Below are 16,503 nucleotides of genomic sequence, written 5' to 3'. Positions count from 1 at the left end.
TCTTGGGACCAGTGAAGGACCCAAGGGAACAGCATGAAACTGAGTCAGGGGAGGCTTAGGTATCAAGAAAAGTGTTTACCCAGAAGGTGGTTGAGCACTGGAACCGACTCCCCAGGGAAGTGTTCACAGCACCAAGCCTGACTGAGTTGAAGGAAGGCAACGCTATCAGGCACATGGTGTGACTCCTGTGGGGTGCTGTGCAGGGCCAGGAGTGGGAACAGAAAACTCTGAGCAACACTGAGTACAAGTGGCTGCATAATCCTCTCTGGAGCAGTCCTGTAATCACACACTTTACCTGTGCCACAGCAGTTTCAGTAAGAGTCAGCATAGAGGAGCAAGACTGTTTTCCCTGCTTTTCAATCCTGAATATACTTGAGGTCATCTTTTATATAACAGTTCTTTGCCTTTGTTTTGAGAAATCCTTCAGTAATGGACAAATGAGTCTACATTTATACCTACATCAGCCCACTACAGACCATGCAATTACAGGTGGAGAAGCCAGCTGAAGAGTTTCCAATTATTCTGGGCAGCTCTGGTTATGCTTCCTTATTCACAATAGGGTAAAGAGAAAACAAAATGTACTATCAGCATAATGAGCCCTCAGAAATGGCCCATTACATTTAGTGACAGACAGACAGACAAACACATAAGGATAAACATTAGGAAGAAGTTTGTTTAGCTATTTTCCTAGTTACCAGTCACTGTGAATACCCCTAATTAACAATGCCCACAGACAAAAGATGTAAGAAATTAGTCAGTATTCCTGACTGCTCACAGATATAGCTGGGGTTTGAAATTTATGTTCCCTAGTGAAAGCTTTTAAAGTACACATGGAGGACATCTCTAAGGACAAAAATGATAAAAGTAAGTTGAACAGGAATTCAGATTCACTCTTTACCAAAATGCACTTCTTCCTGCTGCTTTATCAGATACCTAAGATTATCAGCCATATTCTGCCCAGCTGGGAGATAAGAGTTATTAACAAAAAAATCTTACAAAATATTCATCAAAAACACTTTGCAAGAAAACTTCCTCAATTTTTGCTTTTAACAATTCTCACAGGAGCCAGGTTAAATTCTGATCTGAGCACAAACAGACAAGCTGTTTACTGGTTGCCTTCTACAGAGACACCCAAATTTCTTTCACTGATACTAATACACAGTTTTCACAATTTTCGTAAAGGAGATACAGTGGAAAAATGAAGAAACAGTTTTTCGAGCAAGTGGGTTGACTAGGTAGGCATAGCTGATAACCCAGAATGGGTTTTCACCTCAGCTTAGGAGGCAGCCACCCATTTATGATCCCAAACAGTATTTTTCAAACGTCCTCTCAGCTGAGGACACAAGCTGCTGCACTTTTGAAATATCATAGAAGAATGAGGACAGTTTTACTCCCATGGATTCACCAGGACATATATTTACCAAATAACTACAGCATGTACTCCTTTATTTGATTCATCCAAGAAACTCCAGTTATTACGAGCCCATTTCAAAATCATGCCACAAGAGATAGGGCCTCTAGTGTTGAATGAATGTTTGAGTGTAACATTGCCCAGCCATCTATTCAACTGCAAGCTTCAGGAAACTAAATGCTGACAAATAATCTGGGGTCATGTCTGTGAAATGCTCCATATGTGCTAGCTGAGTCTGATGCTAGCTTTCTCTGAAATGTTAACAGCTTTGCAAAACAATGCCCTCTCTTCTGCAGCAGAAATTTTTCTTGTTCAATCCCCAATAAAAGTAGGTTTTGATTTAGGTTTGAGAAAAACCTTATCTATCATTTAGTTATGACAAAGTGAAAAGAAACCTATTTCTTTGTTCCAAGGCAATTATGCACAGCTAAAAGCTAGAAGTGCTGGCCCTGAGCTGTGCTGAGGTCAGTGGGCCTGCGAGCACCCACACTGGCTGGTGGCCACACCAACACTTCTGCAGAAAAGCACCACTCCAGGTATTTAAGGCCAACATCCAAGGCAACAATTCCTCTTTTCAGTCAAAGAGCGAGTCCCTTTCCCAACACGCCTGTCCCTTCTCTGCAGGGGAACTCTTGGGAAGCCGGGGCAGAGCTACAGGTGGCAGCTGGAGCAGTGAGGGTGGAGCCCCTGGAACGTGGAGCAGCGGAGGACAGGGGGCACAGGAGGGGCACAGGAGGGGCACAGGAGAGGGCACAGGAAAGGCACAGGAGGGGCACAGGAGAGGATACAGGAGGGGCACAGGAGAGGGCACAGGAGAGGGCACAGGAGAGGGCACAGGAGAGGGCACAGGAGGGGGCACAGGAGAGGGCACAGGAGGGGCACAGGAGGGGCACAGGAGGGGCACAGGAGAGGGCATAGGAGGGGGCACAGGAGAGGGCACAGGAAGGGGCACAGGAGAGGGCACAGGAGGGGGCACAGGAGAGGATACAGGAGAGGGCACAGGAGGGGGGCACAGGAGGGGGCACAGGAGAGGGCACAGGAGAGGGCACAGGAAGGGGGCACAGGAGGGGGCACAGGAGAGGGCACAGGAGGGGGCACAGGAAGGGCACAGGAGAGGGCACAGGAAGGGCACAGGAGGGGCACAGGAGGGGGCACAGGAAGGGCACAGGAGAGGGCACAGGAGAGGGCACAGGAGGGGCACAGGAGAGGGCACAGGAAGAGCACAGGAGAGGGCACAGGAAGGGCACAGGAAGGGCACAGGAAGGGCACAGCCAGCCCTGCCCGCCTGGTACTGCCCAAACCGCTCCAACTAGCAGGCTTAAGGCAATGCTTTCAGAAAGCCCTGACCAAGAGAGCCCCAATAAACTGAGGGATCTCAGTCATTACTAATCAGCTGCCAAAAAGAGTTCCATGATTTGTTCTTAAACATGAGGAAGAAAGCAGTTAAATTGCCATTTAGTTGTTTTATGTGGGCTGTTTCAGCACTTCTTCAAAACAAAGAGAAAATCCTGGTTTTATAGATAGATTCATTGAAAAAATCTGAAGTGGAAAATACAGATCTCTGTATTTTCACTCAGGCAGATTTACTTTCATGTAGACAACGTTCAACTCTTAAAAGACTACAGCAGCTCTTTAAAGATTAGGGAAGTTTCAGTAGGACAGAAGCTTATGCTGAAAATTCTATAACTTGCATTTTCCCTATGGAAGCTTTTGGTAAGATTCCCCAGTGGACAGTACATTCTTACTCTTAGTTCACATTACAAGCAGGTGGTAAATACTGAAAAACAATTTATAAATGCTACATTTATTTCCAGAGATCAATTCTTTGATTTAATGATGAACTACAATCAAAACCACCTGCAAATCAGGATTCATGAAAGGAGAACTGTTAGTATGAAATATGTACTTGTGCAAATACTTGCTTTCACATTAAGGGTCTGCCTAGGGTAAAGTCTATCATCAATATATTTGTGAACAAGGAATGATCCAGAAAATATTTGCCCTCATTGTCTTTGAGGAAGAGAAGGGAAGCCAGCCTCTTTTAACATAAGACAGCTATGAACCTTCTTAATAGAAGAATTTCTTTGTCTAAAAAACATGGACCTGAAATGAAGGTTTGTACTTTTCTCTATTCAGCCCAAGACTGTGCCTTCTGCCTCTGTTACAGCCCCTTTCCACAATGTTATAGAGAAGAAAGTCTTTCTTTGCAGCACTGATTTGGTTTCAGATGCATTACACCCAGGCAGAATAAGCATTTAGAGTATTTAAGAAACTTTAAATTAAGTTCCCAGAAAGGAGGTTGCAATCTTCTGCTAAATCACCTGTGCCATCTGTCCAAAATTTCCCCCAGAAACTATGAAAACATACAGCTTAGAACATAAGAGATCCCTGGATTTCCATGTAGATGTGTTCTTAATGTTCAGCATAATTATCTTCTCAACAAGATTTAGTAATTATGACAGACTTTTCCTTAGGTAATTTACAGATTTCATAAATGGTGAAGACATTTCAGCATCTTGGTCTATATACAGATGAAAGCCATGATCATAGAAAACTTACAAAAATGTCTCTTCAGGGAAAATGAGAAGAGTTTGCTACATTTACTAAATAATTTAGTGGCTGCATTCCCCCTTTTTTCCAGGGAAAGGAAAAGGTACCCTTTAGCAGAGATGCAGAGTGTTAATTTGACTCAATTGTGTTCTGCTTAACAGACTCCTGGGTGTCAGGATGAACAGCTGTGATCTCCCGTGGCTTCTCACCCAGGGTCATCCCCAGGACTCAGTCAGCATCCTGCACCCAGCACCTCCCTCAGCAGTAGTGGCATGGCATGGATTACAGCTATGGCAACCAGCCAGGCTTCAGGAGCTGTGGCTTCTATCAGGGGCGTCCACTGTGATCAACACACATTATTGCACCTGCACTTACATAGGACAGGCTTTTTTGAAAGAAAGACCAACAGCCTCTCACAGAGACAGCAGCATTCCAAAATATTGGCAAAATATTGTCCTTGATGAGTGACGTTAGCTGAACTCATTTGGCATCTGCCTGAAAATTTCCCATGAATAGTTATCAAGACTCTCAAATGTGCTCATTATCTGTAGGATTATTCTTCATGTGCAGTCAGCTCATAAAAGGTTGGCTGCAAATACAGTCCTCATCCAGACAATTACTCACAGAAGTTACACAGTACAGCTTTCTGTGCTCCGACTGGCTGGCTCCTCTGGCTGGCACAGCACGAGCTGTGATCAGTGCAACCAAATGCACAACTTCGTGTCACAGTATGGAAACACAATGCTCAACATTTGCTTTTTGCCATCATCTATCCTCAGTGATTGAGTCTTTTATTACTTATAGTATGACTACCAGGTTAGAAAAGGGACAGATTGAATTAAACCAATTTTAAAAACAAGGATCCAAGAGCTTAACCATTGCGCCTATCCTGCTAGAAAGCTTTCTTTCACTTGAAAGAAGAAAGGAAAGGACATGTCACCTTCCTTTGCCTGTCTACTTATCCCCAAATGTGATAAAGTCTATTCCAACAGACTATTTCTACTCCAAAATCCAAAGCTGATAAAAGCTCTCCCTCTGACATCCCTTATCCTCCTGGTTAGAAGGTCTTCGAATTTCAACACCAAATTAAAGATCATGGCACAAGTGAAAAAAGAATATCCTTCTAGTGATGATATACTGAATCCGTCATCTAAATGGATTAAAATACAATATATAAATGAATTTGCTACACACTTAAATATTGAAGGCAACTTTTGAAATACTTACAATTGATGAGGTTAAAAATATTCTGAATAACTTCTGGCCAAACTGCTAAAGGAAGTGCAGCAATGTGGGCATTGAAGTGCTTTCAGTCATTATTCTGATCATAGTGGTCTTAGTTAACATACTTTACTCCTCCTCTTTCCAAATGAGTAATTAACACAAAATTTTTAATTCACTATAGTTTGAGTACATGAGTTTTACACTGATTTCCATCCATATAATTCACATCCTTGACATACAAGTCCCACAAGGCTGTAAATTTGTTACAGGTCACAAGACATGACAGCAAAAAGGTCTGCTGTCACAGACTTTGATACTGTGAATAATTTTGCAAAATTCCTAGAATTATTCCTGTGTTGCAGTAAGCCTGAGTTAGGTGTTAGTTTAGGATCTTGATTAATTAGCATCATCTTTAATAATAGAATTTGGCTACCTCTGAAATTCTTGACTGCTAAATCATCACAAAGTAAGTCTTTCCCTGCTTAGTTCATATTTCCTGGCCTAATCAAGCTAGGTATTTTCTTACACAAATACAAAATACACATTATTGAAATCACTGGGCAGGACCAATGTTACCAGAAATAACCTGTAGGAGCATGTGCCCTGTGGCCAGAAAAATACACAACATAGCTACTTATCCAACCCCTCTGTGATCCTACAAAGAGGAAGAAAGATCAATCCTGGATGCAAAAATAATCTCACCTGAATTACAGACCAAGACTTCTCAGCTACTTGCATTAGCTATTTGTACTTGTATTGTATTCACACTATTTGCCAATTTTGCTTATGCTCTTTTCTTTCAAATCTCTTCCCCACATATAGCACAGAGCTCAAGTAAAGAAGGAATATGAACTTTAATTTTTACATTTTCACCTCACAAAAGCTGGAATAGGAGGAAGCTCTCATTTTGGTTTTCCCCTCAATCTTCCTAAAAAATAAGTAAATATAAAATTTCAGTCATCAGGAAAACTACAGCCTGTGCACTCTTAACCACTTCACCTGCACTTGGCTCAAAAATTCTGCAGGGTTGGTGTAGAACGCTCCAAACCAAATCAAACCATATCAACTCTTATTGTTTGTTTTAAAAGACAAGTAAACAAAAAAAACCCCCACCAAATATTCAACAGAAAAAGATAAATTTGTTTCAAGACCCAGCAATCCAAGGGTCAATATAAGAAGCATTCATCCCACACAGCTACCTATAGATTTCATAACTGAGAAAAAAATTCCCTACAACAGCTCAGGATCTTTTTTCAAAATGGAGTAAGGCTTTTGTTTCTTCTAATCCTTTCAGAGCACACAAGATTGGATATCACAGCCATGACATTACTAGACTGAAAAGCAATTTTATGTAATTTTGCAGTTTGTAAGAGGCATTGGTTACAATTTTTCTTTCCCTCAGATCTGCACAGTGCTCATGGTAACTAATGCACCTATCCTTATGAAAGAAAAGATGTAGAACATCATACACTTTTAGATAATGCAATATATAGTTTCCTAAAATAATACATCATATGCAGAATATTACACTTACTTGTGAGACCCTAATGCTGGAGTCCATTAAACACACCAACTTATGCATCTCTTGCTCTACAGCTCCAATCCACGACTGCTGTATTTCTTTCTTTATTAATGCAGTTTTCTAGACTTGACACTCTTGTGTCTTCATTATATTATGGTTTTTTGCACTTGGTGGTTTTCCTCACTGGCATTTCCAGTGGGAGCATTAGCAGAGCTTCACAGTGAAGCCAGAAACACAACCAACCTACCAGACCAGGGATGAGTTTTGCCTTTCTTAGAACTGTATCACAGCAGGTTGTTAAAGCATGATACATCTCCTCTCTGGACATTACAGTAGCATCTGTGTATAAATTTATCACAACCACATTTATTTAGGAGGTACATGTGTCTGCCCTCCCAAGACTGTTGTCTTCTGCAGCCTGTGGAACAATTAGAGATCCCAATTAAATGCACTGCTCCCAAACATTTGCTGGTACTGCTTGATGGGAAAAGACTGCAAACTCTGAGTCCTGTGACAAGCAATGAAGGAGATCATAGCCCACCTCTAGATAATTAAATTTCCCCAGTTATAGGGCAAAACAAATTGAAAGTGATGAAGCTCTGAAACAGGCAAAAAATTCACATTACCCTAGTTTGTGAAAGGGAAGAGCAGCATGTGAGTTCTGGTCATTAAACAATTAAAAGTGCATGTAATGAAGACTAGCTGTAAGAATTTATAAGGAGAATACAATCTGTATAGATTTAGCAAATGTTCAGGTTGTTTCTCTGTTGTTGTTAAACCTCAGTGTGAAATAATGCACAGGGTACCTAAAAGTCCTTTCATTCCGATGGCCTGCCTAGGGGGTGGTCTGACTGCAGTGTGTCAGTGGTGTGAAATCAGAGAGGACGTTTCTAAGACAAGGCTTCTATCTTTTTATCTGAATACATACTTCTTCTATCCAAAGTAAATGTTAAATATTTCTGAGACTCTTGCAAAAAGCTCCTCTGTTGCATGCTTCTACTATCCTTTAGCTCTGAAGTAATGCAACAGTAAAACTCAGGAAGGTGGAGCCTGCAGGCACTCTCCAGCTACTGATGTGCCTTGGAGGAGTCAGCACTGAGCTGGCAGGCTTGAGGCAGCCTGTCTCATTTCCACAAAATTATGATAAACTGAACTGGTTCCCAGAAAAATTGCCAAGAGCAATGGAAGGTTCAGGACAGTAACATTCCCTCAATCCAGGAAAAATACCTGATGCTGGAGGCAAGACTGGAACAGCCCAAGATGAGGCTGCCAGTGCCAGAGCCCTGTCCAGGCAGGCAACTCCCTGCACACCAGCCAGTGAAGGACCACCACTACTAGGCTGCCATCGTGATTCATCTTACATGGTCCACAAATTAGGATTGCTCATGGAAAGACTGGTTTGGGGGGAGAGGAGAAGGAAACCAATAAGAATAACTGAACTGTGTTATTTTATTTTTAGATTTTTATGGAGTCTACTTGAGCGCTGATCTTTGCATGGGTAAGACAGCATACATATCTCTCTCTCTTCTGTACCTTTCCCAATCAGTTCCATTCTGTCTGATTTCCACCAAAGTGTGTTCTTGTTAGCAGGACACATATTAACATTTAGACCAAATTAGACTTGTGTTTGTGTGCATAGCTGCCACAGATGCTGCTGATCCTAGAACAAAGTACACTATTTTTCATTCTTTAAAAAATTTTAAAATGTTCCACAGGACATTTTGAAAGATTGGCCAGAAGAAATGCTAAGAAGCAAGAAAATGCTAGAAACCATAAAATTATTTTCATATACTTTTAAAATTATCTAAATGGTCAACATGCTATGCATGCTTATCTTCTTTTATATAAAACCATCTTTGAGAAATTACCAATCATAAAGGCATTACTTCAGTTACACTGCTCTATTCCATTACACTACCTTGCATTTTGGTACCTCATGAGAAAAAAAAGAAATATCTGAGAAATGCATTAAGACACTTATCTTATTAATGGCCAACTATATATAAGCTCATTTTTCATGCCCTAGGCTTTTATGGTCTCACAGTGGAAAATTTTTCTTCATATTTTTCAGAAATAACAGAAAATTCCAAGAAATGGAAGCCGCTGCCAGTGAAAGAAGAAGAGTTGAGTATCATCAGGGTTAATAGCTCCTATTTGAGATCCATGAATGAGTACAGAGTTACTTTTCTGTATCGAACTTTCAAGTTTCATTAATAATATGCTGCCTCTCCAGGACACAGGTGCACTCACGCTACAAAGGCTATCTGTTCGTCACGTGGAATAGAAGAGCTACAGGAACAATGGCTTCAAAGGTCTCGTGTTTATACATTTTGACAGTAGTTTGTTGGGCAAGTGCTCTTTGGTACTTGAGTATAACTCGTCCGACTTCTTCCTACACGGGCCACAGACAGGTCAGTAGCATATCCATAGCCAGAAAAAACGTTTCCTTTGGCAACATAAGAACTCGACCTATAAATCCACATTCCTTTGACTTCCTTATCAATGAACCCAACAAATGTGAGAAGAGCGCCCCATTCTTGGTCATTCTTATCAGTACGACTCACAAAGAGTTTGATGCAAGGCAGGCCATTCGAGAAACATGGGGCGATGAAAACAACTTCAAAGGAATTAAAATCTCCACACTGTTTCTTCTTGGAAAAAATGCAGATCCTGTGTTAAATCAAATGGTAGAGCAAGAAAGCCAAATTTTTCATGACATTATTGTGGAAGATTTTATCGACTCTTACCATAACCTCACTCTGAAAACGTTGATGGGGATGAGGTGGGTAGCAACATTTTGTTCAAAAGCGAAGTATGTCATGAAGACAGACAGTGATATTTTTGTAAATATGGACAATCTTATTTATAAGCTGCTGAAACCTAACACCAAGCCAAGGAGAAGGTACTTCACAGGTTATGTTATAAATGGAGGACCAATAAGAGATGTTCGCAGTAAGTGGTACATGCCCAGAGATTTGTATCCCGACAGCAATTACCCACCCTTCTGTTCAGGCACTGGCTACATTTTTTCAGCTGATGTAGCAGAACTGATTTACAAAACCTCCCTTCATACCAGACTTCTACATCTTGAAGATGTGTACGTTGGACTCTGCCTTCGGAAGCTGGGCATTCACCCCTTCCAAAACAGTGGCTTCAATCACTGGAAAATGGCCTACAGCTTGTGCAGGTACCGCAGGGTGATCACAGTGCACCAGATAACACCAGAAGAAATGCACAAAATTTGGAATGACATGTCCAGCAAGAAACACCTTAGATGTTAAGATTTTTACAGATGTAAATACCTTTTTTTTAAATTTTGGTTGAGTTTGGTTATTTTTTGACAAAGTGATCTGCTGACTTACAGGTTAAACTGTGGGATATTAACTGTGAGAGGCTTTTTAATGACTGATTTTTCATTCTCACTTTGACTACTGGTTTACAAACTTCAGGCTCTTTTTCATAAGGACATTATGCCAACTGAAAGAATCTGGAGTCAAATCTCAGATTTTGTAAATTATCATCTATTGCACATACCCATTCTTGCATCTGTGTGTAAAAGGACAGTAATAAACTATTATGAGCTGCTTAATAATTCACACCCCAGCCTCTGAGATAAGACTCAGGCTCTAAGAAATGAAGAATTACAAACATACTTTTATTCTCCTTTTGACACCCTACAACCGTCTCTATTTAGAGCCTTGTTAATAAATTAAGCAGCATACATTTGCACTGAAATGATGTACCTACTTTGACATGTGTATTTTATAGTACTTGTGCAATTCCCAAATAGCTTACTAATGGTATAATAGCAGAATTTAGACAGGTAAGAACATCAAAGTTTCATTGGCCTTACAAACAAACCCACACACTGAAATATATTTTCATCCACCAAATGGCATTACTTTAAATTATTTCAGAATAGCCCATTTCTTTACACTTCTTAAATGGCCCATAAAATATGTAACACAATTTAAAAATTAAGTAAATCTGTAGGTGAAATAAAGGGGAAATGTATGAAAAACTATCTTTAAAATATATGAGAAAAGCATGAATATCTTAACTCTTAATTTCAAAGCAAGGCAATGTCTGTCATTAGTATTAATGGATTCTCCATTAAACACCTTGAATAGCAATATATAATTATCCTGACTGCTAAAAGTGTCAATAAACAGCACATTTCAACATCAGTCAGTGCACTATTTACCTGAAAACAAGTAACACAAAAGCAACTTTTTAAGGGGAAGCTTTACTTTGTGCTGCAGTACATATAGAAACAAGTCCTAACAGATTTTTAATGGTGTAGAAATGAGGAATTTAGCCCAATAAAAGAATGCAATCAATTTTCTGTTGACTGGACATACAACAGAATACATAACATATATGTACAAATTTCACAGCAAAAGAGAGGGGTTTTAAGCAAAATCTATTAAAGTTACACAAATTATATCCTTTTAAAAAACCTTTTAAAGTTCTCAGTTTACTCATCACAGTCAATACTCACTGAGGTCCCACTCAGGAGATCAAGTACACAAGACTTATTCAAATTTCATAACATGCTTATACGTATTTTGAATATGAATGTTTATGAAATATCATGAAAACTCTTTGATAAATTCAGACCATCTCTATTCAGTACCACCTTATAATAAGGAGGTGAAACATGGTATTGCTCAGTAAATAACTTGGAATGAAGAACTCACACACAAGTTACAAAAAACCAAAACTCACCACGTACATTATCAGCTGAAGATTGCTCACACCATGCTCAGCACACACAGTCTCATTCATTGCAGTGGGCGTTATGTGTAACATATGCAAAACTGTTAAGTCTGTATGTTATTCAGAATGTCTATACAGTTGTCAGAAATTAACTGAAGAAGAATTTAAAGGGAAACTTTGACCTGATTTTGCCATAAACATAGCCAGCACTTTAGAACAGTAACAGAGGAATGAAGATGCTATCCTAAAAGGTTTGCAGTTTCATGGCAAATTGTTAGTGTTGTTCACAGATGCAGCACTATCATTTCAAAAGAAACTACTTGTAAATAAGGTAAAGTGTACCTGGCTTTTAAGGCACTAGCAGGAACCATCTCAAGCAAATCTATGTCAGATCTGAAGATGAAGCTACACAATAGGCAGCCTAGGAGTTACTGTTAACAGGAGCTTGTGTACCCTTCATAAATAAAAATAACCCAAACCAAAACCCCAGTAATTTTATAAGAACACTAAATCTCTTACAGCATAATTAAAGAGTTATCCTTCCCTAGTTGATCTAGTCCTTGTTAAAGCTGCTATGTCCTATTAAATCCAGAACTTCCAAGGTACAACTAATTGCATAAGTGAATATATTAACACACTGGTTGGGTGAAGTTCAGAGTTCCTTACATAAGTCCCATAATATTCTTGTTTATGAATGGAAATGCGGGAGGAATTCATCCCTAGCCCTTGGGTAAATCAGATAGCACAGATGCCATCCTGCCCAGAACATATTTTGTAATAATTTGAACCTGCAGGCTGCAATCACTGCTGCTATCCCTCTGCACTGTGCAGCAATTTGGGGGTTCTGAATCACAAACAAATGGATTTGGTTGCCTTATTTCTGCTGATGCTTCTGTGGCCTTTGCTTAGTAACCAGGAGGACAGCAGGGCTCCCAGTCCAGATACCTCAGGGCTCAAGCAGCATGGTAGCCTTGAATTTCTCCTAACACAAGTAGATTGCATTAATAATTGCAAGGTACACCTTGAAAATAGTATCTGAAAAAGTGTATTTCCTGCCATTTATAAATAGACAGACCTTCAACAGAAATGTAAATGTTCATCTTGAAACTGATGTACATATTTCTGAGGCATTTTCTTCTGTATTCAGCTGTATATATGTGTCAGTCTGCTTGCTATGTAGAATTCTGTTATGCATGGAGCTGAGTGAGGCATTATATTTGTCCAGTGTTTCAAGAGCCTTAAGCATGTGTGCCCTAACTTTTGAATGTACAAGATACTTTTTCTTTTGCTGTCAAGTGAATTTAAAACAACACAACAAAATCCTAATTTTCTACTTGTATTAATTTTCTGGTATTAGATTTCATTAGCTCGTTACACTTAGATTTATTGTTTTCACTTTGCTCATGAATTTCACTATTGGAAACTGGATATGGAAAGGTAGCAACACATCTACTTATAGGGACAGTCTTCCCTTCCACTCAGTGGTATTTGTGCCATGTGGGACGCTGTTAAGAAACAAATGTTTTCAATAGACTTCCTTTAATCAAAAAAATATTTACATTACTTAAAGGTAATTTTGTTTCATTGGGCATGGGACAAATGACAACTTGGTTAAACATGCTGGCTTCTCGTCACTTCAAAAGTTTGACTGTAATCACATTTTGATTCCAAAATGCATATGGAAAAAGCACATTGAGCGAAACAGCCGGGGGGAAAGTGCCTCTCTTTAGGAGGAATTTTTCACAAAAGCATTTTTTCCTTTTTTATTTTGCTAAAACTGTGAGAGTATTCAAACAGAATCCTCAAGGTTCATTTTCCACATTTCCTAATAATAATGTTAAGTATTAATTTTGATTCTTTGAGGGTTTTTTGTCTTTATAATGTAGATGGCAATGGCAATTTGTAAATGAAGAGTGTAATTAACTAGAAAAGCTTGTCAACAGTAACCGAAATTTAGGTGTATCATTATATATGACTGGCTGTACTTATGTATTTATTTGTCTAAATTGTATATATTGTTTTATCTGTAGTGTCTGTAGGAGTGCATTCTTTTAGATTAATGTATTATTTACAGTTTTGTGGGATTGCCAGCAAAGCTGCTAATCAAGATACTATTTTTTTGTATCAATGTCAAATAATAATAAAAAAAATCAAGTGAAAAATGGAAGGTGTCCTGTAAGTTTTCTCCTTCACCTCTTTCTAGAAATGTAAATTGTATTACCTGAAAACAAGTGAATTGGCTCATTTGTCATGAGGAAGAATATTGTGCTGTTAATGCAGATTTTTTTTTTTAAATTAAAATAAATAAGCCAAACAAAATATTACTTTTAGTCATTATTTGTGCAACAACTTCATCAAGCTGATGTCCACCCGGATCAGGTGTATTACTTCATCTAAAGCTTGTGAACTTCAAAGCAGTAATATTAATGCAGCCATGGCAATATCTGGCAAAGCAGCACACGGGCTCATCCCCTGCTCTGCCCTATTTAGCTGCTTTGGCACCCCCGGCCAATGAGACCCAGGTTTGGCCAGTCTGAAGTGGCAAAGCTTTTTGGCACCCTCAGCAGGGCTCTTCTGCTACTGGCATGGTGTCTTAATGTGTGGGCTTGCAGCCATCAAAAGCTGCACACAGGAGAAAAGGAGAAATGTCCCAAAACCCACATCTCATAAAACCACAATAAAGGTGTTTGAAGTTGCTGTATCATCAGCTGGGTCACCCATGCAGAGGGAAGGGGTCCTCCCAGTCTCTCACAGACACAGTGACCATGACAGAGCCTTTTGCTTTCCCCACACCCCACAAAGCGCCAGAAAATAAATGAAGAATCACAGTCTGAGTACACTCAGATTGCTCAGGAAGTCCCATGTAGCCTTTGTCTCCCAACACACATATCTTAACATACTGTTTTGTCTCTCAGGGAGGTCTGGCCAACTTTAGGGTCCTCATATCAAAATAAAAGTAAAAAACCTAAATAACACAAAAGTAGGAAGAAGTCCCTTTTCTTGTAAGAATGTCAGAAAAATTCATCTCTCCCCATTCTCCTCTTCATTCTCCCCCTTCTCCCCTGCAGTTTCCTATATAGAACAAAGTATCCAAGCTCTTTTCCACTGCCCTTGGAGCTCAATATCCAAAACTCATTTATGCAATGGAGGGAAAAATAACCCCACCCCTGAGAAGAAAGGTAGCTTTGGCAAACCAAAGTGGTCACCAGAAGTAGTTGCAGCCTGCAACAGAGTCCTCAGGCATCCCAGGAATGTCTGCAGCAATGCAGCAACCTTACAAACCACACTGAGATGCTTTAAAGCAACCAAGAGTTTCACATACAGCAAAACCCCTCCAATCGTTTTCATCTCTCTTGTTTCCACCAAAGCAGCCTGAGTCTAATTGCAACACTTACATGGTGTTTAATTAATAGACAGCTTGGAGATATACAGATATCAGCACTAGCAGGGCAGATTTCATGTAGCTTGATTATCTTAATTACAAGCATTCCATTTTCTCATTTACTTAATTGATTCTCATAGATTTTCCAGAGAAATTTGCAGTGCCCTAAGTGAAAATAGCATGTAGAAAACCTTCTTTAAAGTGCTGACACTGGCCTGTTACAGCAGCAATGCACCAAAAAAGGAATATATATATGACACAGAACATTGTACTGAATACCATCTGCTTCCTTTTCTCTTGTTAAAAAATATGAATTTCTGAAAGGGAAGAAGAGGAGTCATCTGGGGAGAAGAAAAAAAGAAAGAGTGTACCTTATTTATTCAACCGCACCTGCAATTAAGTTGTGTCAAGAATCTCCTCTGATGACTTGCCTAACACAGGAAAAAAAAAAACATTTTTCTGCTAGGTCTGCATATTAGCTGAATCTGCATTATAGCTCTGCCTCACCTGAAAGAGCCAAGAGCAAGAGGCATTTATTAGTCATGCAAGATTTATCCTTGAGCACTTGTTCTGCAAAGGCAGCATTACATATCAAGCTGGACAGAATTAAGTGTGGTGCTTTTGTAATGCAGACAGCTTTTATTTGGGTGAAGCAAATACCCCAAACTTGAGGTGTGCTGGCTAACACCTACCATATCTGCATCTATCAAGCATCCCTTTTGTCTTTAAGAGCTCCTTTCTCTGGCCTATTTTCTAACATGACATCTTTCTCCAAAGACAAACAGGACCTCCAGTTATCTTAGGATAGCAGTAAAAGCAAGAGGGAAGCAGAGAACAATCCACAGCATCATTACAAGCTTTTCCCTTGATTTACAAAAGTCACTTAGCCACTGTCCTTCTGTACTCTCTATATGTTTCAATCTGGTACATTTCCCTGTTATTTCCTAAACTCTTTCAATTTTCTTTATTTGATTTTGTATGACTCAGTATTCTCTCATCTACAAGTATCAATTCAAACCAGCCACAAAGACAAGAACACAGAGTTTCTATGAAGAGAGGGCCCTTACCTGACACGTTTACAGTCCTACACTGTATAATACCTGGCAAACTGATTTCAGCAAGTTTCAAGGGACAAGCACTTTAAGTTGTTTCTTCAAGAATCTTTTCTTTGATATTACCTAGTTCAGGTATATGGGGGAAAAAAGATCTATCATCTTTCATCTTGCCTCTGCCTGCAGAGATCACTATCACAAGTCTAAGGTTGTTTGGCTTTTTTTCCTTTTACCTTTCCTCACAACCTTGGATAGTTCATCAGAACTCAAAACAGCATTTTTTCATGTTTCACTTTAACTCCCACTTAATCAAGTATGCTTTTTTCCACAATTTCAATGTTTTAACCTTTTTATCTGCTTCTGCTCTCTGTGTCGCCTCTGCTCTCCTCATATCTCCCTAACAGTCAGACATCTGGTATTGAATCTGTTACCAGAGTATTTGCATGAAGGCTGAGCACAGCAGTACTCTGTCGCTGTCTTTGAGCTATCAAAAACTGCATTATCAGATTCGTTTCACCACACAGGACAGCTTATCTTACTGATAACACATTCACAGCAGAAGACGAACTTCCGCCAGCCTCTGGAACAGACACTGAGTCTGCGAGGCTGCAGCAGCTACAGACATGGCAGGTGCTGTGCAGGG

At 39.7% G+C, this 16,503-nt stretch overlaps 1 protein-coding gene across 2 annotated transcripts in view; it reads left to right on the top strand.

Annotated features, from left to right (window-relative positions):
• B3GALT1 (beta-1,3-galactosyltransferase 1) overlaps positions 1–13,689 on the top strand; it is a 95,516-nt gene extending 81,827 nt beyond the window's left edge. For both annotated transcript variants that reach the window (XM_059476189.1, XM_059476188.1), the window contains 2 exons: positions 8,167–8,205; positions 8,779–13,689. In XM_059476189.1, the coding sequence (XP_059332172.1) occupies positions 9,008–9,988 (981 nt within the window). In that variant the 5' untranslated portion in view covers positions 8,167–8,205; positions 8,779–9,007 and the 3' untranslated portion in view covers positions 9,989–13,689. The remainder of the gene's footprint in view (positions 1–8,166; positions 8,206–8,778) is intronic.
• The last annotated feature ends 2,814 nt before the right edge of the window (positions 13,690–16,503 follow it).

This window comes from Ammospiza nelsoni, chromosome 7 (assembly GCF_027579445.1).
Source record: "Ammospiza nelsoni isolate bAmmNel1 chromosome 7, bAmmNel1.pri, whole genome shotgun sequence".
In the NCBI taxonomy this organism is placed as follows: Eukaryota; Metazoa; Chordata; class Aves; order Passeriformes; family Passerellidae; genus Ammospiza; species Ammospiza nelsoni.
This window is presented reverse-complemented; position numbering and strand designations above follow the sequence as displayed.